The sequence below is a fragment of the Scaptodrosophila lebanonensis genome, unplaced genomic scaffold, assembly GCF_003285725.1.
Source record: "Scaptodrosophila lebanonensis strain 11010-0011.00,11010-0021.00 unplaced genomic scaffold, SlebRS2 tig00000053-arrow-pilon, whole genome shotgun sequence".
Taxonomy (NCBI): domain Eukaryota; kingdom Metazoa; phylum Arthropoda; class Insecta; order Diptera; family Drosophilidae; genus Scaptodrosophila; species Scaptodrosophila lebanonensis.
Window position 1 is genome coordinate 8,687,584 of NW_022060548.1, and position 23,736 is coordinate 8,711,319.

The window sequence follows — 23,736 nt, forward strand, 5'->3', positions numbered from 1 at the left end:
CCGGCGCCGTAGAAATAATATTACACTCACTCGAGAAATACCGGGCGGGCATAAATAAACACAAATTTCTATGGTCGATTGCCAGTCATATAGTTCCAAGCTGTGTTGCTGTCCTACAGTGAAATGCTCTTTTAAAAATATGCCTAGTCCAGCAATAAGCTCCTAACAATTTCCAAAATGCGTCAACACTTTGCACGAATCGGTCTTCGCTAAACTTACCTTTGGTTTACAATTATTTCTTGAAAGAAATACAAAGATGCTTAACCCTTTTCAAATGTGCACTTAAATCATTTTATTGCTGGGCTTACATTTTCAAAAGCTCTGAAATTTGGGCTTCCATAAATGGGGTGGCAAGGATCGCTTTACTGACAGACTCTCGAATATTTGGGGCTTAGCTTATTCAGTTGTAATAACAAATTGCACACTGTTCCGCGGAAATTACGCAGCGATTTATCTTGCAACTCCTGACTGAAGACCTGTTGGGAAAACGTAAACCAGTTGAATGCCAGTTTTACTTTTAATTATTTCGCAATCATTTCATGTGCTACTTACGCCGTTGTAGACGATTGTGGGTATAAACTTGGGTTTGTACAAATTGGTAATTCTCTCCGCTTCCAATTGCAGTGCAGTTCCCACCGAAGTCTCCGCACATTGCTTTATATTGGGGGAGAGGCCGGCACCAATGGCACACTTGCAATAAAAAATTGCAATAATAATTATTACTGAACAAATTGCTCAAACTGTTTATTAAATATTACGACTCGTCTAAGAAAGCATAAGAATATAACCGAAAGTTATCTATGCAAAAAGTTAAAAAATGTGAGATTTTCTTTAGCGATTAAAAAGTATCCCTATTATAAAATTACTTTAAAATAATATCTCTAAGACATTACCTAAAGATATTTCATATAATACACAAAATATTCCTAAATGGGTAGACATGAATTAAAAATGTTTCTATAAAAAAATTTCCTAACTTTTATTTAATAACTAAAATATAATTGATGTATTTTTATTTATTTAAAATGGAATATTTACTTTACAAAAAGCAAAAAGTTATGCATTAAGTTTAAATCTTAATTATATAAAAACTATCTGGGTAAAAATTCTGATGAGCTGCCATATATGTACAAAATATTTTATTTAACAACAATTTTAACTTTTAATTAGTTCATCGCGAAATAAATTATACAAGTAAATTAGTATGATTTGAGGCCTAAATTGTTGGGAATGGAAATTTCAATTTGGGGTTTTTCGCTAACGCTTTATGAAAAATAATTTAAAACTAAAAGACTCACAATTCGTGTGTAATACTTTAAAAAGATGCTCGTATAGTAAAATGGGAATATACTCACAGTTTCAATTTTATCGAACTCTGACGATAGCATTTGGCAAACCGCAAACTTCACTTGAGCGCCCTGATCGGTGGTGGTGCTGAGAACGCAGCTCTGCAAGCGGTTCCCCAAGCACTCGTCCGGTCCGTGCTGGCAGTGGAAAATGGCGCCATTTTGCTGGGACTGTAATCAAGTAGGTGTTCGAACTTTATGTGGATATTAGGATAGTAATGTTACTTACGTAGGACTTGCCGAAAGGCACCAGAAGTATGTCCACATAGTCCTTCAGTTCGTCATGCACGGGTCCCAGCTGACGCATGAAACGCCGACTGTCCGGACACAAGGACTCGTAGAGTATCGTGATGTGCAGCTAGGAGGGACGGAACGGAACGAAACGACAGGCAGCTAAATTAATGTCTAGTGGCTAAAGCCAAAGGCCAACGCACCCTATCGCCGCTAAGCTGACGTGAGACCCGCAAGGCCACCGATGATGTTGGGAAATTATGGAACATCAACAATAGAGTGATGATACCAAGGACGAGGGGAGAACGTAACATTTTGCAACGGCACTGGCAATTGGGATTTTCAGCTGATAACGTGTTCTAAACGCGTGGCAACCGTTACAAAACACACAGAAAAGCACAAATAAAGCGTTCGCTTGGCTTAAATGTTGTGCGACCGACAAATTCAATTTTAGTTTAACAACTGAATTTAGTTTTGTTGTGCTTGTCGGGCTTTTTCGGTCAGCGTCAGCCGACAAAGCAACACAGCTGCGAACGCACATAAATACATACATACATGCATACATATGTATGTATTTACATGTGCACATTAATGCACATACATACGTACATAGGCATACATATACGACATACCCACACACATATACATATGTATGTATGTGTGTTTACCATGTCATTCTCACTTTAAGCCGGTTTTTTTGTCAGCTCAGTTTTTTACAACTTTTTTGAAAATTCCAATAACAAAAGAAGGCTGCCGCTCGCTCACAAGAGCCCAAAAATAACGTACAAACCTATAAACCCATACAGACACGACCGCAAACCCACACACACTCATCCTATATGCATGTTGTGTTTACCGTTCATTAAGCGCCCGTGAGGGTGACATTAAGCTTTTTCTTATGCGCCTTATTGTCTCAGTGCCGCCGGGGCCCCCTCTCTCACACACTCTCTCCCTCTTCTACACACTCTCTTATTCTCTCAACATTGGCTACCTATGTACTTCCGCGTTGAAAACCGTTACATTCACAAAAATAAATTTACGCTACAGTGGCGTGTCATCTGCCAGCTCTCACATTTTTAACACTTGTCCTTAGGATCGATCGCAAGCAGCGTTATCGAGCAATCGATATTTAAATTGAATTTAAAATGTTGTAGTTTAAGGAATTAAAGTCAAACAATGAATTCGTGAATTATAATGCTAGTGGCCAAAACAATTAAACGCCTGATCGTATCACACACACAGCACTTTTTCATTGGCACATTTCTTACTCTTATTAGTGGTATATAGTAAATAGTTTGTCACTCTAATTTAAATATTTCTCTAAAAATTCTTTTAATCATTAACATATTATAACTTACATCAAATGACATTTCCTTAGTTGAGAGTAAATTAACGAATAGTTAAACAAATAAGCACGACTATACCTATTCTAGTATAATTATTTAAAATGCTTGCCTTTCGTTTCATGGTTTTCGCTTCAGGCTTCACGGAATGTAAGTTCGGGATCGTTGGTCCTTTAGCCACCTCCTTCACACCGCACAATTTATTCCAATGACTGAGATGTTTGAAGCACATTACGATCATAAAAATGAGCAATGAAAGCAAAAGGAAGTTCAAGTTACGCGCAAACATGGTTTTGGAATTGTTCTGCATTTTTAACTGAAATAAAATGTACGTCTGCGACGAGTGATAAGAAATTTTCACACTACCATGTAACTACAATTTAACGGTGAATTTCCAGGGCTGGCAAAAACAGGCTGCAAACTTTGTCTTTCCATTAATTTTTTGCAAATTGTGGCGCGTATATTAGTACGTGCGAGCTGCTGTAAGTCCCCTTCAAAAACCTATACATCGAAAACAGTTTAGTATTAACTTTGAAGATAAATATTATAACTTTACATTATTAAAAATAATCGCTGGTATTTCCTCAAACATATAGCTCTGCGTTATTTTAGCTGATATTTCCTGATACTTGTGGCTTTGTTCGTAACTCTGCAGGCACGCTTCCACCGATTCTTCCAGTCCGAGCATGTTAATGCACTGCCAAGCATATTTTATTCAAAAATTTTATAAATTAAAATAAATGTCTCAATGTTTCGGCAAACTCACGCGATGATCGGTTGTGTTATTAAAGTTTTCGAGCTGACAGGCAACGTACTTAAGTTGCAAGTACGATGACTTCGTTGCATGCAAAGCACAGTCCTGCAAAAGATTTCCCTTACACTCCTCGGGTCCATGCTGGCACTCATAGTCAGCACCATTGCGCTGCAAATAAAAATATACTTGTACCATTTAAAAATCATTGAATATCGGCACTTACTCTGCTTTTGCCGAATGGCACCAAAGTTAGATGAATGTAATTTTGGAATTCCCCAAAAACTGGCAAAAATTCATCTTTAATGAAATCCCTGCTGTCCGGACAAAGCGAAGAATAGAGTACTGTGATATCCAAAGGCTATTTTATAGACAAATTTTTACTTAGTTTGTATGCCATATTTTCCGGAATATGTCACCTTTAATTGCATTTCATTTTCTATACAATTCACGCCACTATATAAGAAGTATGGCACTATGAATAAAATTTGCAGCTTGGACATTTTGCCTGCGCAGCGAGTTGCTATCAACTGATCTTTAAAGGTGCTTCTAATAGTTTTATATGCTTCATACTACAGTTGTTCAATTAAAATTGACTTTGTTATACCAATTAAAAAATGTATAAATACCAATTAAATACCGGTTGCAATATCAAATAAGTTCTTGTTAAAATAATTTAAAAAAAATAAACAATAAATAATTATACAAAGTAAAGAGAAAAACCTAATAATATTTAATAAAAAACTTATGTAAGTTTCAAACTAACGCAAACATTTTTAATTTTTAAAGTTTTATAATTTTTCAATTTAATTTTCTTCAGCTTAAATTCTATATTTGTTTTCAAACAAATCAACCTGCGCGCTATTCGTAACCCGCTGTTATAGCAACGAGCTTTCGTTTTCGTTTCGGCAAAGTGCTACCCTGTTCGAACTTATTAATACCGTTTTGCAGCACTATTATTTATTTACAGCACCAATTTTTAGCGTTACCAGATGCGGCGCTTTGATACGCCCAACCTTTTATTTTGTTGTTTGTGGAGCATCTGCATCAGAAGTGGAGCCATAAAACTAAAAGTAGCAGTTGAATAAATCAAAAAACATAATGAAGAAGAAGGCAAGTTGTGTGTTACCGCTAGACACGTCATGTATTGACGCGATAAAGTGTTTTTGATACACGCACTTTATACATACATACATATATGTGCGGGTCCCACCTTTCATTCCGAAATAATAACAACAGCCCAGCTGGAGTTTGTGTGTGTGTGTGTCATAAATTCACAACCACACACACATGCACACGTACAGAACTTGTTTGTTGGTGCTTAGAACTGATCCTGCGAAGTGTGATCCCTCAAATGCGCATTTTCTCGTTCTACATATTTGGACCTTGCCCGTGAACTTTTGCAATGAAACAAAAATAAATTTCCATACATGCATATATAGCTTTTATCATTATCAAATGTTTTATCATTTGAGGCGTTAATTCTATGATGTCATTTATTCGCATGGCAGGTGCTACTCATGGGCAAAAGTGGCTCCGGCAAGACCAGCATGCGCTCCATTATCTTTGCCAACTATATAGCCAGAGATACGACGCGTCTCGGAGCAACAAGTGAGTCAAATATAATTATTATTTTGTCAAAGGCTCTTCCTTATTGTGAATATCCTTTTTAGTCGATGTGGAGCACTCGCATGTGCGCTTTCTGGGCAACCTGGTGCTAAATCTGTGGGACTGTGGCGGTCAGGAGGGCTTCATGAAACAGTACTTTGGCACGCAGCGGGACAACATATTTCGCAATGTAGAGGTGCTAATATATGTGTTCGATGTGGAGAGCCAGGAAATGGAGCGGGATGTGCATTATTATCAGTCCTGTTTGGAGGCGTTGCTGCAGAACTCGCCGGATGCCAAAATCTTTTGTCTGGTGCACAAAATGGATTTGGTAGCTGAGGAGCACCGCGAGAATGTGTTCAAAGAGCGCGAAGAGGATTTAGTACGTCTGTCTAAGCCCGGCAATGTAACCTGCTTCCGCACCAGCATCTGGGATGAGACACTCTACAAGTAAGTCCTGCAAATGAGTTTACATTTTGTTAAACCCTTAAGCTGTCTCTTCACTCTTCACAGAGCTTGGTCTTCCATAGTGACGATGTTGATACCGAATGTAGCGGCACTCGAAAACTCGCTGACATACTTTGCCAATGTGATCGAAGCCGACGAAGTGATGCTCTTCGAGAAGGCAACCTTTCTGGTCATCTCACACTGTCAGAGCAAAAAGAATCGTGACTCGCACAGATTCGAAAAGGTGTCCAACATTATAAAGCAATTCAAACTCAGCTGTTCGAAGCTGGGCGCCAAATTTCAATCAATGGAGGTGCGAAACAATGCCTTTGCCGCCTTCATAGATACCTTCACGAGCAACACATACGTAATGGTCGTTATGTCCGATCCAACGCTGCCGTCGGAGGCGACACTTGTGAATATTAGGAATGCGCGCAAGTACTTTGAGGAGCTGGAGAATCCGAATAGCATTGCCATGAATCATAATAATCACAAATACCACTGATGGTGGGCCTTGGAGCATTGCCTTGATGGTCGTTAAGTTTTACGTTTTACGTTTTATTATATATTATTTTATAATTTTAAATGTTTTGTTAAAAAGACAAACGGTTTGTTATTGCACAGACATCGAAGCGCTCCGAGCGTACAAAAAAGTCTCATTGCTTCCCATAATGTAACGCCTCGTTAAACGTTGATTTTGTTCTACATTTATAAGCATTCTTCAAAAAACCTTCTTAGCCTTAGGTTCATAAACAATCAATCAACAAATCAATATACAAATATGTAAAAAACAAACATTTATAATTACAAAGAGCTAGACATATTTTATGCTAAATATTTTGTAAATGCTTTTTCATTTGCTAAAAATAAGGCCTAAAATTTGTTGCACATATCACAGACAGATCGTTTTCCAAAGGCTGCCACCTTCCTATGAGTAGAAACGTCTCACTTCTGAGGACAAACGTTCGAAGCTGCTCTCATCAACGGCAACAAAACGCTTGGCCCCCCGACTAAAGTAATAGATATCGCCCGTATATATGTCGAACCACAGCGCGTGTATGTGCAAATCATGGGACTCGAGACGCGCCTTTAGGAAGCCATACGAAGCAACATTCGACATTTGTTCAAGCGTGTTGATTTGCGATAATTTGTCTTCGACTGCAAACTTATTCTCCGGGTCTATGTACGCCACAAAGCGCCGTAACGGCGTTTCTGAGGAGAACAGTAATGGATCCTTCATACCAGCATCACGCCATTCCTCGAATTTCTTCAGACTTGTATTCGCGTGCGTGCACATCCAGGAGCGCAGCGGCGATAGTCGCCGATTCAGCTGTGGGTGATAAGCAGAAAATTAAATGTAATAGCAATTTCAATTCTACAGTAGAACATCTCTACGACGAGCTGGCGGACAGTAATGGTCTAAAAAAGGTATACTTGCTGTTTACAAGTATATGCAGGAATATAAACTTGTCTTTCAAGCTTAGGCAGACAATATCAATATAGTATACTATAGCCGCTACTGAATATTTAACACTCTTCTAGGGAGAACGTAGTGAAAAATTTATTAATTACTCGTTTTGGGTTGTGGAGCCTCGAGCGTGGAATGAAAAGAATATTCAAATATTTCAGTGTCAGATCGAATGATCTGCTCGTTTGTTTTTGAAATTTATATATTTCCAAGTCTATTAAGTTTAAAATTGAAATTTTAGATAGGTTTTCGGGGAGATAATATTTAGAACGATTTAAAGTGAATTGAATAATCGATTTTTTGAGATTTTCCCAAAAAATGTAAGCACAAAATAGCTATAAAAAAATTGCTTCTTGATTTTTATAGAGCCAAAACACCTCACTAATAGGCGAATCAACAACCTCTTTCCTGCCTATATTATGCACATTTTGGTAAGTTTAAAAAACTATAGTTTTTTTATGTGTATTTTATTTCAGATTTGATCTGACTTTATAACAAACATATTTCATTCTAATTGAGTTATAGATTTGTCTTCAAGTCTCTCAAAATTGAATGCATACTATATATTAAATAAAAAACAAATCAAGAACCATTTCCAATATTTGTGTAGATTAATTTAGATTTACATATACAGATTTCTTTTGAAGTTTCAATCAATAATTGACCCAAAACGCTTTTCTAATCACTATTCTGGAAATCAGTAAAAATGTCTGAGATTACTGATTTATTTAAAATAGAATTTTTTATTTTATAGCCAACAACTTAACAACGGTTTTTATGATTAATGATTAAATGTCTCAATATCGTTGAACTTTGCAATGATTTTGTATATATTTAAAATAAATTGTAATGCTTTTTTGAGTTCGTCGCAGGGAAGTTCAACTGTTGATTATAATAATATTAAAACATTGACATTCAACTCACCTTTGAGGCAAACTCGGGATCTCGGAGCTGATAAAGCAAATTCATGGCCTTACAATCGCTATGTCCGCATACAATTATGTGTCTAATATCGTTGACCACGCAGCCGAGTTCTAGGGCCGCGGGTTCACAGCTAAAGTACTCGTCCTGGAAATGTTGGGCATGCGGTATCAGATTGCCGGCATTACGAACTGTTGTGGGAAAGCATGCAAGTGTTAAATATTTGATTTGCTGATACTAGATTAAGTATGTTTAACACACCCACAAACATGTCTCCGACATGGGTGTCCGTGTAGCGTGTGGGTATCATTCGGCTGTCCATACAGGTGAAAAATACGGCCTTCGGCTGTGGATGATAAGCACAAAAGAGTTTACGTTTACGTATTTACAAATATTTGTTCCCTTAGATAAAAAAAAAGAAATATTCAATTTCATTTTTTATTCAGCCCATTTGGCAGTTTGCCAAAGCACTCGATTCTGTCCACAGCCAGTGTGTTGAAGGGTTGAAGGACGTTCAACAATAATTGAGATTATTACATGACTCACAATGAAAGGTGTAACATTTGCTTTCCATTAACAAATTAGCAAGTTATAAAAAAAGCTCGCACTTTTTATAAACGATGCAAAAAACTTCAACCGGTTTGTGATTCTTTGTTGTTTGTTTACTTAAAGCAAAAAATGTGTGCCGGCCAACAACAACAACAAAAAAAAACGTGCGTCCAGCGTGGAGAGCAAAGAGCAAGAGAGCGATGACATGTTGGGGCGACGCTGCCAGCACGCTCTAGAAAAGCTGCAGACGCTTACCTTGCACTCCATGCATGTACATATGTATGTATGTATGTACGTAGTGTTGCCATAGCTTGAGCTTAGGCTAGAAAATGCTATTTTTAAAGATCTAATATTAAAAATATTTCCGTTAGTTCTATTTTGGGCACTACCTTATTCTTCCTAATAAATTCCTTTTTATATTAATTAATAATTAATTAACAAATATTAATTTATTTCACTAATATTATTCATTATTATTAAAAAATATAAGCTCGTGTTTAGTCTACATACTAATTTTAAACATTTAAAACAATAGAGTATTTGCGTTGTAATAGAAACGTTTCATTTCCCGCTAGCTGATATTTTACCCATTTTTCCGCATTCGACATTAGAAGTATTCCAGAACTAGCCGGAAAATGGCTAAGTTGGCAACACTGAATAGTAAGTATATGACGCATTTTGACGTTTGTGCAAAGTGCAAAAGCAACAACAACAATGAATGGCGCTGCATTTGGGGCTAGCAGAGTGTCAGAGAGAAAGAGAGAGGGAGAGAGCGAGCGCGCGCAGACATGGAAGCGTCTGGCTGTCATTAAAAAACTAACGTGATAATACACAGACACTCCAACAACAAACAATTAATAGCAACAACATCAACAACAATGCGATTCATAAGGCATGCTTCGATGCCTCATAATATAGTGCCACTAAATAGATTGCTAAGTATGTATGTATGTATACTTATAAATGTGCGTTCATTCAATGTCAAATCTCGCCTTGCTTAGCTTTTTGGGTTCGCAAATTTTCCATGACCTTCCAGCACGGCATGAAACTCACCTCCGGATTATCGCGCACTTTTTGAAATTCTTTGACCATTTGTTCGCGAGTCGTATTACGATATCGCATAATGCCCCTCAAAATGCGTTCCATTGTTTGGCGGTTATTTAAATATTCTAAGTCTTTGGTGAGTTGGTTGATAGTAGGTTTAATTTGGCACGCACTTTAAAATCGTATTCACTGTTCTTCTTTTTCAAGAATTTTGAAATGAATTTTGCCCTTCAGTTTGTGGAGCAACTAAAAATTGTGTGCACGCGTGCTTTCGACTAAAACGTTTGGCGGAGCATTTGAAATTGAATTGTTGATTCCAAAACACGCGACGGCGACGACGATGACGACGGCACACGACGCCTTCAACAGTTGTTCCGTTCTAAGCTTTTGTGCTCAGAGAGAGAAAGCAGAGCGTACGTGAACAGTCAGAGAGAGCAGAAATGTTGCTCAACGTGGGCAGCGCATTTGGGGCAGTTACAATGGGCTCCAAAGTAATTTTCTTATAATAAATCAGTTTTATTATTTTTGCGTTTATATACGAGTACATATTAATTTATATAAATATATTCATTGAAGTATATAAGAGAATTGCAACATATCAATAATAAATATTTCCTGTTAAAAGTTTCCTTTTGTTTTAAATTTAGGCTTTTTTTGTCGCCAAAGAAGACATTTGCTATATATAGAGACGCGTAATTAAGGAAAAGTTATGAGGTAAAAAGCAACGAAAAACTTATTGAAATTACAACTATACAACTATAGCTTAATGATTAGTTCTGCCAATATCAGGTGCCTTTTTCAGCTTCTCGCATTTAATTAAAAACTGGTAGTGAATTGGCTCCTTTTGTACAAATCATAGAATTTAGCCACATCCACATATATTTGCAAATTTGATGTTATTCGGAATTGGAACAGGCGTAATAGTTTTTCCACTATATTGTCTATTAATTGAAAGCCATTAACATCTAAAATATCTGCTTTATATAAATGTAGTTTGTATGTACTATGCAGGTCGTAATTCTATCTATTTCAGGAAAAACTGACACAATGATTGTGGGCACTCCTTTCTCCCACAGCGCTTTGTTCCTTGTCAGCCATGAGGCTGGTACGCGCCTCTCAATTAGTTTATGCGACACATTTAAGTGAATGGTTTTATTTCCAGCTGGGGACACCAAATGCCGAGCCCAATTTCCGACAACGCTTATCAGCGTAGTAGCAAAGACAACCGTACATATAGTATGTACATACAATATATGTATACATATTTATATACTTGTTTGTCTTCATGGTTTATGGCTTCCTTGGTTTGTTTGCTGTTGCTGTTCAAACTAATTAAACACAGTCGCCTGAAATGTTTTTACAGTGAGCATTCAAATATAGCACTCAGATGTAAGAATAATTATGAATGACTTATATTTTTTAAATATTATGAAAAGCGATCGGTCTTTTAACTTGTTTTTTGTAACCCATACATTAAGTTTAATAGGAAACATAATTCCCAATTTTTTAAGATAGCTTCCGCTTATGATTAGCTGATTTTTATGTCAGACTTAAAACTCGTTGCATACTTTTAGGAGAAACTAATATATTAACTTATTTTGCTTAGGAATTTTGCAGCTGGCTTAAATTTGACTGGTAATTTGAAGATTTCCAAACGTGATCGTTTTTTCTTATTTCTTATTAATAATTTTGGATATAATTTATTGGAAGTAATTTCTTGAAGTAAAGCTTATTATTCCTATTAAGCAATTTCGTCGATACCATTGGTGTATTCGCAATTTGTTATTGAGTTAAAGTTTAATATCGCACGAACTTTTGATAAACTTAATTTACAACTGATCTAAAATATTTCTAGCTTCAGAAATGTTTTCAGTTTAAATTTTAATATTCGAGTGTCATAAATGCAGCATAAATTCTTTCAATTAATTTATAATTTAAAGTTGATGTTTTGATTTGTACAATTTCTTCTGTAAATCGCCATCATGATCAATTTCTTTATAAACCTTTCTTTGTTTAGAGTTTTGAAATTTTCCATCAATGGTGCATTAATTTATTTGAAGACGCCCCGAAATGTGTTTGTTCTTTTAATAAATTCCAAAAAAAAAAGTTCTTCCTAGAATATTGGAGAACTAAAAATTGCATTGCATACTTTTAGGGCAGCCCCTAAATTGATGACCGACTCTGCGGCTTAGTTAGTGAGATTGTAAGCGAATAACAACGATATTTAAGCAATTTAACAACATGGACATCGTTTCCGAGAAACAAGACTGCGCATCATTCATTAACTTTTCAGAAATTCTCATGCAGACGCAACCTAAGTGGGTCGCACACCTGTACCGGGCACACACGCACACACACATACACATGCACACACACACGAGAGCAAATATTATGAAATCCCCAGAAAGAAAGAAGAAAGCAAGCAAGAAGGCGAGCCAACGGGCACGTCATCCATGAGCCTAACCGCAAAAAACAGACGCAATGTAATGAATGCCCCCACAACAGCAACAACAAGAACAATTTCACCAACCCAAGACCAAGACCAAGTCCAAGTCCCAGTCAAGCAGATTCACTCTTGATGATTACTTATGTATAAACTTTTGTTGGTTTCGGGCACTTTGCGTTCGCTTGTTCGTTCGGTTGTTTTGCTTTCCTTTCATTATCGAGCAGCAACAAAATATTGGTTAAGCAAACACCAACAGCAACAACAATGAAAACGAAAAGGCGCAGAAAACAAAACAAAAAGAAGCAGAGTTTATCCAAAAAAAAAACCGCGGCGTGACCAACAAACTAAACGCCAATGGGGCAGCATCTTCCAAAAAATCATCATCACGATTACATTTATACGATGTTGATGTGGCCGATAATGATCATTATAATGATGATCGCAATGCTCATAATGATGATCAGGCAGCAGAACGTAAAGCTTAAAGCGCGCTGAAGCTCATTACGATTGCCATCAAGTGGGAGCGTGGGTACGAGGCATCACAACAACTACAATAAGTATAGAGGCAACAATAACCAGTGTTGACTCAAAAAAAGCCAGAAAAAGCTGTACAAATTATCAATATATAAGAAAACTCTTGAAGAGCTAAGACTAAAGAACGATTTACTAGATTTCTTGATATCAGATTTGTGCCGATAGAATGAAGCCTAAATCTATAAATCTGGCACTGACTGTTCATAAAAAACATGTATTTAAGGATATTATTTTAATGTTTACATTGTCTTAGACGGCACGAATTCGTTCGGTATTTAGAGAAATTCCATTTATATAATGCTCTGATAGATTATCGGACTCTCAAAATCAAACGGGAATTCCAAAACTATTAGCTCCGGCTACATTTTATTGTTCTTTAAGGTGTAGATCTATTAAAACTTGGACAAATACCGCGCTACGTCGGGTGTTTGGCTATGAAGCAAGTCACTTAAATGTTAGTATACCAAGATCGGTATTATTATTTGTACATATCTACACTTCTTTTACTGGCTTTAGGGTACAACAAAAGCTTTCAATTTATCAAGAGAGACGGAATCAAAAAGGAATTTCATGAATATTAACCACGTCTATATTTTGTTATTCCAATATAAACGTTAAAACTCCCAAAGCTGGATACAGCTATGGTGGGTGTCCGTCCATAGAGCATTTTACTTTATATGCTAGTATTTTAAGAACAGCATTATTCTTTCCATCTGCCAAGAACTATATTGAACACAAAAACTCACAAAGCTTCTTATTACAGGATCTTTCACTTTTACTGTGAAAATACCTTTAGAAAATTCGAAACACCTTTTCGTTTTTTTTTTTATAACTCCAGAGCCGGCGGGAAAATAGCCAAATTGGCAACACTGACACTAACCGGCGAAATATAATGAAGCCGAATCGCCTGCATGACAATGATTACCCAGAAAGCAGTTACAAAAACAGCAACAACCCGCAGCAGAATGTTGCTTGTACGGTGGAATTGTGGAATTGTGGGTTGCCTGTCAGCTTTTAAGAATTTGGGCCAAAACAGCATGCATAAACAAAACCCGAATGATGAACATGATGGTGATGGTTACTTAACAGTCTTGAACAATAATCCAGCGGAATACAGATACCTCACTGTATGTACATACATACTATGTATAAATACATATAGATGGATAGATGTGTGCGTGTATAAGAACTTGTGGGTGTTGCGAAATAAGAAAGATCGGGATAGGGCGGTTGTCTTGACTCACCACGGAAATTTTTTGTTTTAAGGTTGGTCATGTATTTGCATATTTTGGCCAGATTTTTAAGATTATGGCAAACAATCTGCGCAGAAATCAGACTTTATTGCTATTTGGCAGCACTTTTAAAGACATACCTTTAGCATTAGCTTTATAAAAAAAGCGATCAACATTAGAAAATTGCGTCCAAAACTATTCAACTGTTCGGAAATAACCATTTTTTTGATCAACGTTGTATTTAACAACAAGTTCTGTTTCGATAAAAAAATTTTAATAAATTAAAGCCGTAAAAAGTTGTAAAAATGGATTGTAAATATTGGGAACACCATTTTTTGCCTCATTCTTGTTTCCAGAGGTTGTCTCCGGAAAATTAGTTCTGTTCCGTTCAGAATTCAAAACTTGGCACCAATCTTTCCCACACACTCGTACGTAAGTACAAGAGATTAGTTCATTGAATTGCTGCTGGGATTACTTTTTAGGCCAATGACGTCATTTTTTGTTAGCTGGCCAACTTTTTGGATTTTGGATTTGCTAACCATAACTCATATGGGTGTTAGCCCTCCACAGCGTTGCGTGCCCTTTCACCAGTTCCCAAAAAAATAAAAAATTAAATGCGAATGCGATCGCACTCTCCCGCTCGCACAGCAGCATGCCAACTCACTCCATCACATCCACAAACATGCAAGACACAATTTGCAAATGAGTTGCTGCTTCTCTTGTTGTTGTTGCTGTTGCTGTTGTTGTTGGTTGATTCTTTTGGCTGCCTGTTTTACTTTTTATTTTTGTTGTTGTTGGGTTAATTAGTGAGGTATCTTTCCTCAGCACGCACAGCAGCAGCAGCAGAAACAGTAATAACAGCAACAGAAACAACAACAACAATGCCATGTAGTTTTCGGCGTTTCGTCTGTGGGTCTCTATCTCTCTCTCCACCGCTCTCTTCCTATCTGCTTGTGCGCATGTGTGTGTGAGTGTGAGTTGGTCATGGCGGGCCGGCATTGCTGTCTGTTCTTATTAGCGGCGCTCTGTGGCTGAAGCTTTTAAGCTGACTGCGCGACTGTCTCAAAAGTGGGTCAGCAGTGTCGTTAAAAAATATCTGTGTGTGTGTGTGTGTGCAAATTAAATATTCACAACAACGGTTAAGCAAATAAAATCTGTGCTGTTGTTGTAATTGTCTTTGTTGTTGCATTTCCCGCGTGTTTGTTTGTCTCTTTAGTATATAATCGCGATCGGGCTGCGCATGAAAGTGAATCAGAATGTTACCAACATTCATTAAACGAATATACACACACACATACACACATATGTATGTATGTATATAAACTTATGTATGTTTTGCTTTCATGCGCTTGTAACTTGTATTGTTGTGGTTGTTGCTGGTGCTGTTTTCTTCTTTGAAAAGCAAATGAGATCAAAAGTTGGCTTTTGTCGCATCTTCTTAACCCACATATGCACATCTCTCTGTGTGTGTTTGTACTTTAATGACCAATTTAATACTTTTCCTCTCACATTTCGGCAAAATTCTTGTGCTTAATATTTAAATTACCCAATCAGTGACATTATTATTTTTTTCCATTCTCTTATCAGACCCTCATTCTTGCTTTATTTTTTTATTTTTAAATTCTTTATACCCTATACTGGTATCTAAAGGGGTAAAATATATACATAATTTTGTAATGTATGCAAGTAAACCATAGTGGGCGAATTAATATTTACTATAGTCGTCTAACCATTCGTTCATTTGTACAACTGTTCGTCTGTTTGAGTTTATTTCAAAAAAAAATATTGCCTAATTTTTTTTATATAGCTGCGGGTGAAAAATAATTCTAAGCAGCATGAAATTTTTTGTTTATTAAGATATTGTAACTAAAGCTAAAATATTTGTTAGTTTCCATTAAGTCCGTTATATTATTTGAATTTTCGTTTTTCGTTTCTGAATCCATTTTTTATTATGAAAACATTGTTGTTTATTACAATTTCGAAACCAAATTGGACATTTGTCAGTTTTTAATCCCGTATCTCTCTAATATTCCCCGCAATCATCATCGCAGTAGCATGATCGATGTTTAAAGTTGTCAGAAAATTAAATAATTGTGCAATTAAGGACATCTAAGATCTTAAATAAAGAAGGAAGTGGTTTTTCCCCCTCTATAAAATGAAGCTTCATTAAAATCAGTGCACAATAATATATAATACGATGAAGATGTTAGTATGATAATACCTAGCTTTGCTTTACATCAATAACTAATATGGCAGATATGGGTGTTTAAGGAGTATTCAAAAGTCGAAAAGAACTTTATTCATTGGCCTGTTTGTATAACATTTCTCCAAATATTTTTGTTGGCTGTCGATTTGTGAAAAATTTGTAAAGCGCGCAATTTTGTTTTTGTTTGTTTCTTCGTAGGCGTTACTTGCTTATAATCTACAGATATGTGTATGTTGATAGAGGTGAGATGTGCTGGACCAGTCGAGCAGCCAGCTAGTCAGCTGGGGGCTATAAAGAGAGGTGTGCCCTGACCCAATTTTGTTGTCTGATTTTTTTTTTCAAAAACTGCGACTGTTATTTATTTACGCATGAGCTCAGCGGATATTTTTATTTTGCCTGCCGGCCTCAGCTCGTTAGAGGCGATGCTATATTTTTTGAAAGGCCAGCAGTTTTTACGTTTAAATTGTAAAAATATTTGGTTCACACATTCACACAAAAGGGTAGAAGGAACTGAGAAAGGGGCAATTAGGCAAATTTGTTTTAAGCCATCATAAAGTTGGTAAAAACAAAACGCCCACACACAGGCAGAGATAACCCTAACCCTTTTACGAAATTTAGGAAACGTACACTTTTGCATAATTCTGTCGCCCATAACAAAAGCAGTCGCTTCAGGTAGTCCTGGTGAGGTAGTGCTGGAAAAGGAAAATATGTCAAAGGACAACGAAATGTGAAAGGGCAGCGTTTTATGACTGAGACTGACGACGACTTTAAGTGGAAACAGTCAGCGAGCACGCCTTAAAGATGACATTTTATGAGCATCACAAAAGGCCCAGACAAGCATTTGCTAGACAACGGACTTGAGGTTGTTGTTGTTACTGTTGTTGTCAACACAGCATCCGCTTCGTGTTTGCCTGCGCTTTGCATTTGCAGTCATAAATCATGAGGCTCCGTTTTGCATGTGACACTAAGTTGGCACAATTTTGCTGGCCAACCCGCAGCGCTTCATGGCTGACAGACGAACATTTGAATGTACCGTTTTCCGTGCAACATGTTGCAAGCATTTGAGCAGAAACCCTTTCCAAAATTCCTTCACATATATTTTTTCGTTCCATCCAAGGCTGCTGCTGCATTGCTGCCAATGTTGGCAACAAATGTTTGCTTAACATTGCATCATCATTCACAAAAAGCCACGCGTCCCATTCATTCTTTGTCGGCATATCCTTCATCCTGCTGCCACACAGAGACACACGCCTTGCACACGTGTGCGAATGATGTGTGTATTTCTCACGACCTTGTCTAAAATTGCATAACCAAGCAGCTGAAAAATGTTGATAATCCATTCCAAAAGGCATTGAGTCGAACATTAGTTGGAAAATAGCTGAGTGTCAGGGAGGCGGATGGTCAAATGTCCCCCACCGAGTCAAACGCCTTTAAAGACAATATTTCTACTTAATACTTATAATATTTGCTTAAATTTGTTTTCTTTGCGTTCTTAAAACAAGAAAAGAGTTGTGGATTGTCAGACTACTGACTACTACAGAGTGATCCGAAAAGGCCAATTGAAGATTAAAGTTTTGAACTCCCCAGCCATTACTAAAGGCTTTTCATTTACAATCGAAGTAATATAGTAAGTACACTTAAAAACACTTGTCAAATTCTCATGGGCACCATTATATTCGCTAAACTTATTTTGGTGTCTAATTTTTATTTAATTTATCAGAAATTTCGCAATTTAATTCCACAACATTATTATTTAATTTTTTATAAATTTCACAATTTAATTCTCGATTTGCCAGCGCTTAGGTACATCGCAAGGGATAGCGTCCACCCCATACCCGTTTCATAATTTAATGAAAAATGTTTTTATTGTGTTTCATTATTATTATTATTTTTTTAATAATAGTTATTAATTTATTAAATTTTTGCAACTTCTTAGATAATTCTATGAAAAAATGTGTAAGTTTGTGTCCTAAGTCTTTTGTACATACATATACATATAATAAGTATGTACCATATATATAAAATATAATATGTCAATAAAAAGCATTATCATAATAGATAATCATGAAATGTTTTGTAAAATAGAAATTGAGTTTTAGAATCAAACACAAGAATCGCCCCCACAAAAGACTCAAGCAACGAACTTTCGGCACTTGACTAAACAAATAATACTTCAACTAACAACTGCAAAAGTCGTTGAATTAAGGTTAATTGTTGCAGAATTAAACAAACACCACTTTTTGCAGCATTGTGCATAAATACAGATTTTTAACAACAATTTACTAAATGAAACATTTCTGCAGAATAACAATAACAATAATAGTAATACTGCGAGTAATAACAATAAAACTGGTAATAGCAATGATGCTATCGAGAGAGCCCTGAATGACAAAACTGTTACTTTCACGCTGGCCAACTTGAAGGCAGCAGCAACAACTGCAACAACAACAATAATAATAGCAACAAGAATAACAACAGCAATCACAAACGGCGGCATTTATAATGACAACAACAATAGAGGCAGAAAGGAGAGTCGCAGAGTCAGAGCGAGCGTAATAGTTGCTAATTTTGTACAACACCAGCAACAACAACAACAACAAATAGGGCTAATTACGCGCACACTTTCAGCAAGGAAAAAAATTATTTCTCTGTTATTCAAGCTACATATTTCTTTATCGTATCTTTTTTTTTTATTTCGGCAAAAGAAAGAGTTCTGAAATGAAGAAGAAAAAAAACGAATGGCAACCAAAGAATCACGTCGTTATAATATTATTTTTTTGACGTCTAAATCGCATTTGTTTGTTTGCACACCGCACAGAAAATTGTTGTGCACTTAAATGAAAGTTGTTTGCTGCCGCTAAGATCTATTTTTGTTGCTGTTGCTGTCGTTGTTGTTGTTAAAGTTTTTCGACGGCGCGTGACTTGCGACCGCAATGGAGTTGTATTTTTTCGGGCCTCAATCTTTTTGGGGTGTCTCATAAAATCGCTGGCTACTGTTCCATACGCCTTGGCATGCCAAAAAGAAGAGTTTGGAAGGGTGTGGGACGTACTCGTACGTCAAGGTTTGTAAATTTACGGTTCTGTTCCAAAAATTATTTTGGGCGTAGTACTTCGCCTTTATGATTGGTAATTAAATTTTTAAGTTGACTGTGCACTCTACTTACTCGTTCCAGTGCCAGTACCAGCAATCTGCCTGGCTGGCCTCTCTGCCTGCCTTACTGCTGTACTGTACCAGTTACGGTTGGCTCGGCTGCTCCCATTGATGGAACAAGTCCAACACGGTCTGGCCAAATGCCGAAATGCGTAAATAAGACATGTTATGCACAGCCGTAACTACCAGCCATAGCCATAGACGTAGCCACAGCCACAGCCGGCTAGAGACGACAGTTGAGAGACAGAAGACACCCCAAACAACATCGCAAACATGACACAAAATGTTGCACTACATTTGTTGCTGTTTGTTGTTGCTGTTACTCCTGTTTGCTACCCGGATTCGACACAACAACAAATATGAAAGAAAGAGGCAAAAACAACAGCAACAACCAAACAGCCGAACAGCAAACACACACAGTCCAACAAACCGGAGTCTCGACTCTGTGGCAGCAGTTGCTAAACTTGTTGCACATGTTGTCGACGTCTTTGCCGCCACTTAGCTGCCACTTCATTTGACTTTAAATGTTATTTAAAGCTAAAGTCCAACTTCCTTACAAAGTATGCGAACAAATTATAACTTGAAACAAAGGACAAACTTCACTTTAAGAAAAGAAACTAAGGTAATAAATAAATAAATAAAATAAAATCTAAAATAAATATAATCAAATATATATGTAGTTCAATAGTTATGACGCATATAACTTTGCAATATAAAGATGTGTTTAATCAGTTATCACCCACAGCTAAAGGTCTTTCAGTTAAGTGCTTCATAGGAGCATCATGAAGGAGCGCTATGTTCTAATTTTATCTTATAAACCATTGTATTTTAATAATATGATTCAATCAGCAAGTGTTTCAACAAAAGCTGGCAATGTTTTTTTTTTTGTTTTTTGTAATTTCTTCTGCAACAGATAGTTTCTTAAGATCTCGATCTGAAATGAACACAAATAATGTGGGCTTCAAATCTCTTTTAATTATTAAAAATATGTGCATTTATTATTACAATCAAATCTAATACTGCTGATTAAATGGCTTCAGTTAGATGCTTTGTATGAGAAGCGCCGAGGAGGGCTTTAATTTCAATTAATTAATTTAAAAATGTTTTCTTTATTTAAAATGACAAATCAGCTATGGATGTTTGCTTCATCTGCTCTGTATGAGAAGCGCCTAGGAAGGCTTTAATTTCAATTAATTAATTAAAAAATGTCTTTATTAAAAATGAAAAATTAGCTATGTGTGTTTGCTTCATCTGCTTCAGATGGGCAGTAATTGGGGATTCAAATAGCTTCAGTTAAGTGGTTCACTTGAGCTTTTTTTTCATTTAACCATCAACATTGGCGGTTTCAGTTAAATGCGTTGCCTGAGAAACACAGAGAAGTGCATTAAAAATTTACGTCAAATATTTAGTGTAGCAGAACTTGGACAGACTTTGGTCATTTTATTGAGTTTGTTTTGTCACACCAAAGATTTTACTGTACTTCTATCTGTATGAGTTTATTTGTATGTGTATTTCAACTATTTTCACTGCACGCCTTGCACTTCTGGCGCTGTTCCTAGTTTTTAATCAAAAACACTTAACAACTTGTAAAATTCTGCGCTCGACTCGTTGTTTCTTTCATGCCTGCAGTTGACACACATCTGTCAACTGCCAATGTGGGTCAGTCCGAGTCAGCGTTGGGGGGCGGGGCTGGGTAAGGGGCAGGAATTGCAGCTCAGATGCCACTCGACGGGACGGAGGAAGAACGAGACTCAGTGAAGCCACAGCCCCAGTTGAGAGCGCGATCTTGTTAATCGTTTTTGATTGCCGCGTTGATGTTCACGTAAATGATGATTGTCGTTTATAGCCTGCCCCCCTGCCTTTCCCCGCTCCCTTCCTGCCCAACTTGCTCCCCACTCTTTGGCAACACTTTATTATGATTGTTGTTGTCTAAATAATTATGCTACTCAGCTCGTTTTGCAGCATTTATACAGCATCTATGGCCATTACACAGACGACGAGTATAAATATAATCAGTCGCTACTGGTTGGCTGGCTAATAGCTTTGTATTGATTTGGTTAAAAGGCGACAGGCACTATGGAGTAGCTGACTAGAAACTGAAGTAGAACTGATCTATATTTATGAATGAAATGAAAAAAGAATTCGTTATGTTGTCTTCCGCTTAATGTATTTGAAATCAATCAGTTTTTTACTGTCGAAGGAAATCGATTGGTAAACGCTTTTCAAAAAAGAAACGAAGACAAAGGCTTGCTTGTGTTTAAAATCCAATGAGATATCGTTATAAGATTTGTGAGTCGTCGATTTAAAGAAAACTTAAGATAAGTCAAGACAGCTTAAATTTATTTAATAAATTAATAAATAATATGAATTATTCGTCATTAAAATTGACTGAGCTCATATACATATTCAATTCTACATAATAATATTAAATAAATATTCCATATTTCTTTAGATATGAAGTCGCAAATTAGATCGGTTATTGCATCCAATATGGAATTTTTTATAATTTATATAACCATAATAAATAGTTTTGAACGCATCAAGTAATTGTTTTACTTTATCAAAAGTCAAAAAGTAAATTAAATTTAGGTAAATTGAATTAATTCATAAAGACTATCAGCTTATGTATTTAATATTTTACTATAGCTAACCCTAAATAGTTCATTTGTGTTATCAGAAACTAAAGACGATCAGAACACTTGTTAAAAACTATAAATTTGTCTCTTTTCAGCAAAAAATGGATACAAATATTTGTGTAAACGTATCGCAATATTAATCATAAAAAATTCTATAAAAAATGGTGCTATGTTTTAAACATAAAAAGGTCGTTCGATGAAAAAAATATCCCCGCTCATTTTTAAGAACATTATTCAAAAAAAAAAATTTTGTTCAATGCCATTATCTTCATCATCCTTAAAAGCATGTTCCGCCTTCCCACACGGTTAAATGCTAGTTCCTTCCCCTATTGTAGAACTGAAATGTAATGTAAATGTTCAGATAAAGCTCTCCTTAAACTATTTAATGGGTAATATTCGCATCAAGCCGATATCTCTGATTCTCTTAACGCAATTGAAGCACGACTTAAATGCATTTAATTTAATTTTACTCGAAGTAGTCCGCGAGCCTTTAACCTATCTTTTATCTTTATTATATCTGTCGCTACACTCACGCACGTGTCACGGCGGCCAAGCGGGCCACACGCCACTCATAAAACAAAAATTCTGACACATTTAAAGACCAGTCAGTGAGTTATAAAAAAAAATCTGCCACGCTCAGTTGGTCAACTTTTTTACGACAGTGTGGCAGGCAGTACGTATTTTTTTTTTAATATTCAATAAAGAGATGTTTTCGAGTCGTAAACGAGAGAAGTTAACGGCAGCGCAGAATGCATAAATAATGATAGAATTAAGCAACAATTTCGGCAAGTCGTTAAACGAAGAAAAACAGAAATAAGTAAAGAAACGAAACATGGCAATTAAATTCAATTTGTTGCTACAAAGACACGCTGCAAAGAAATGGCCATAAAAGAGACGCAACGCTGACAGGACGGGGCTGACTGAACAGTTATGAAAAGTACTATATACCGCAGATATGTATATGCGAGAAACGTGCATTTTTCTTTTCGATTTAATTGTTGGCTTTTATTGTGAGTTATATGCGAGTATATTTGGCTTCATTGTACGAGTAACTCACCACTTTTGTTGACGTTCACAAAAGCAAACTACGGAATAATTACAATGCGTGGTAATCAGCTTAATTGTTGGCCCAATACATATATATATGTTTATATTTACCGTATTGTTGTCGCAATTGAAGCGTAAAATGTGCAGCTGCGGAGGAAGTAAATTATATGTTTCAGCTGGCTAAGAAATATTGTCAAAAAAAAACCAAAAAACAAAACATAGAAAGCAAAATCGGCCAAAGAACTTATATATTTGTCTAAGCCATTAGCAGCGCTGGAAATAAAGAACTATCACTTTCTAGAGCTGGCAAAATGTTACAATTTGCATGACTATGCGACCAACAAACAACGCATAACATAATTAATACAGACTCGCTAGCTGGCTGGCTGGCTGGCTGGCTGGTTGGCTTTTGTTGCAAATTCATAAATAAATAAATATGTGAAATGCGCAAAGAATATATAAATAGGCAGCTGCTGCGTATATGAAAGCATTTCTTTGACTATTTCCATTCGTACCTCTTGCCTCATTCAATGCCTCGGCCCAACCATCATAAATAACTGCGCAGCGCGTTCGGAATAAAAAGAAAACAATAATGAAAAAAATATACGCGCATATATACATATATATGTATATATACATACTCGTATATATAAAAAGTCGGTCATGAAATCGCAAGTGACCCACTTTGTAGGCTGAGGCAGCTGAGACACGAACCAAACGAAAGACTCAAGCAACGAACGCGCCACTTGCGACGCAGACAAATATATGACAAGCTC

At 36.5% G+C, this 23,736-nt stretch overlaps 3 protein-coding genes across 4 annotated transcripts; 1 reads left to right on the forward strand and 2 right to left on the reverse strand.

Moving 5' to 3' along the window:
- Positions 1 to 267: 267 nt before the first annotated feature.
- On the reverse strand, positions 268 to 3,186 carry LOC115624141 (GILT-like protein 1). 2 transcript variants are annotated; one of them, XM_030518737.1, is made up of 5 exons: positions 3,033 to 3,186; positions 1,576 to 1,704; positions 1,356 to 1,517; positions 553 to 690; positions 268 to 476 (listed from the first exon to the last, which is right to left on the reverse strand). In XM_030518737.1, exons 1-5 carry the CDS (start codon positions 3,159 to 3,161, stop codon positions 363 to 365), a joined length of 672 nt encoding a protein of 223 aa, XP_030374597.1. In that variant the 5' UTR covers positions 3,162 to 3,186; the 3' UTR covers positions 268 to 362. The 2 variants fall into 2 exon arrangements, with proteins under 2 accessions (XP_030374597.1, XP_030374598.1); XM_030518738.1 differs by lacking the exon at positions 3,033 to 3,186 and adding an exon at positions 1,781 to 1,953.
- A 1,494-nt stretch (positions 3,187 to 4,680) lies between these two features.
- Positions 4,681 to 6,563, forward strand: LOC115623512 (ras-related GTP-binding protein A). The gene is made up of 4 exons (XM_030517891.1): positions 4,681 to 4,784; positions 5,183 to 5,282; positions 5,345 to 5,729; positions 5,793 to 6,563. The coding sequence occupies exons 1-4, from the start codon at positions 4,773 to 4,775 to the stop codon at positions 6,229 to 6,231; spliced, it is 936 nt and encodes a 311-aa protein (XP_030373751.1). The 5' UTR covers positions 4,681 to 4,772; the 3' UTR covers positions 6,232 to 6,563.
- Positions 6,507 to 9,940, reverse strand: LOC115623513 (beta carbonic anhydrase 1). The gene is made up of 4 exons (XM_030517893.1): positions 9,718 to 9,940; positions 8,377 to 8,461; positions 8,119 to 8,306; positions 6,507 to 7,056 (listed from the first exon to the last, which is right to left on the reverse strand). Exons 1-4 carry the CDS (start codon positions 9,808 to 9,810, stop codon positions 6,655 to 6,657), a joined length of 768 nt encoding a protein of 255 aa, XP_030373753.1. The 5' UTR covers positions 9,811 to 9,940; the 3' UTR covers positions 6,507 to 6,654.
- Positions 9,941 to 23,736: the final 13,796 nt, after the last annotated feature.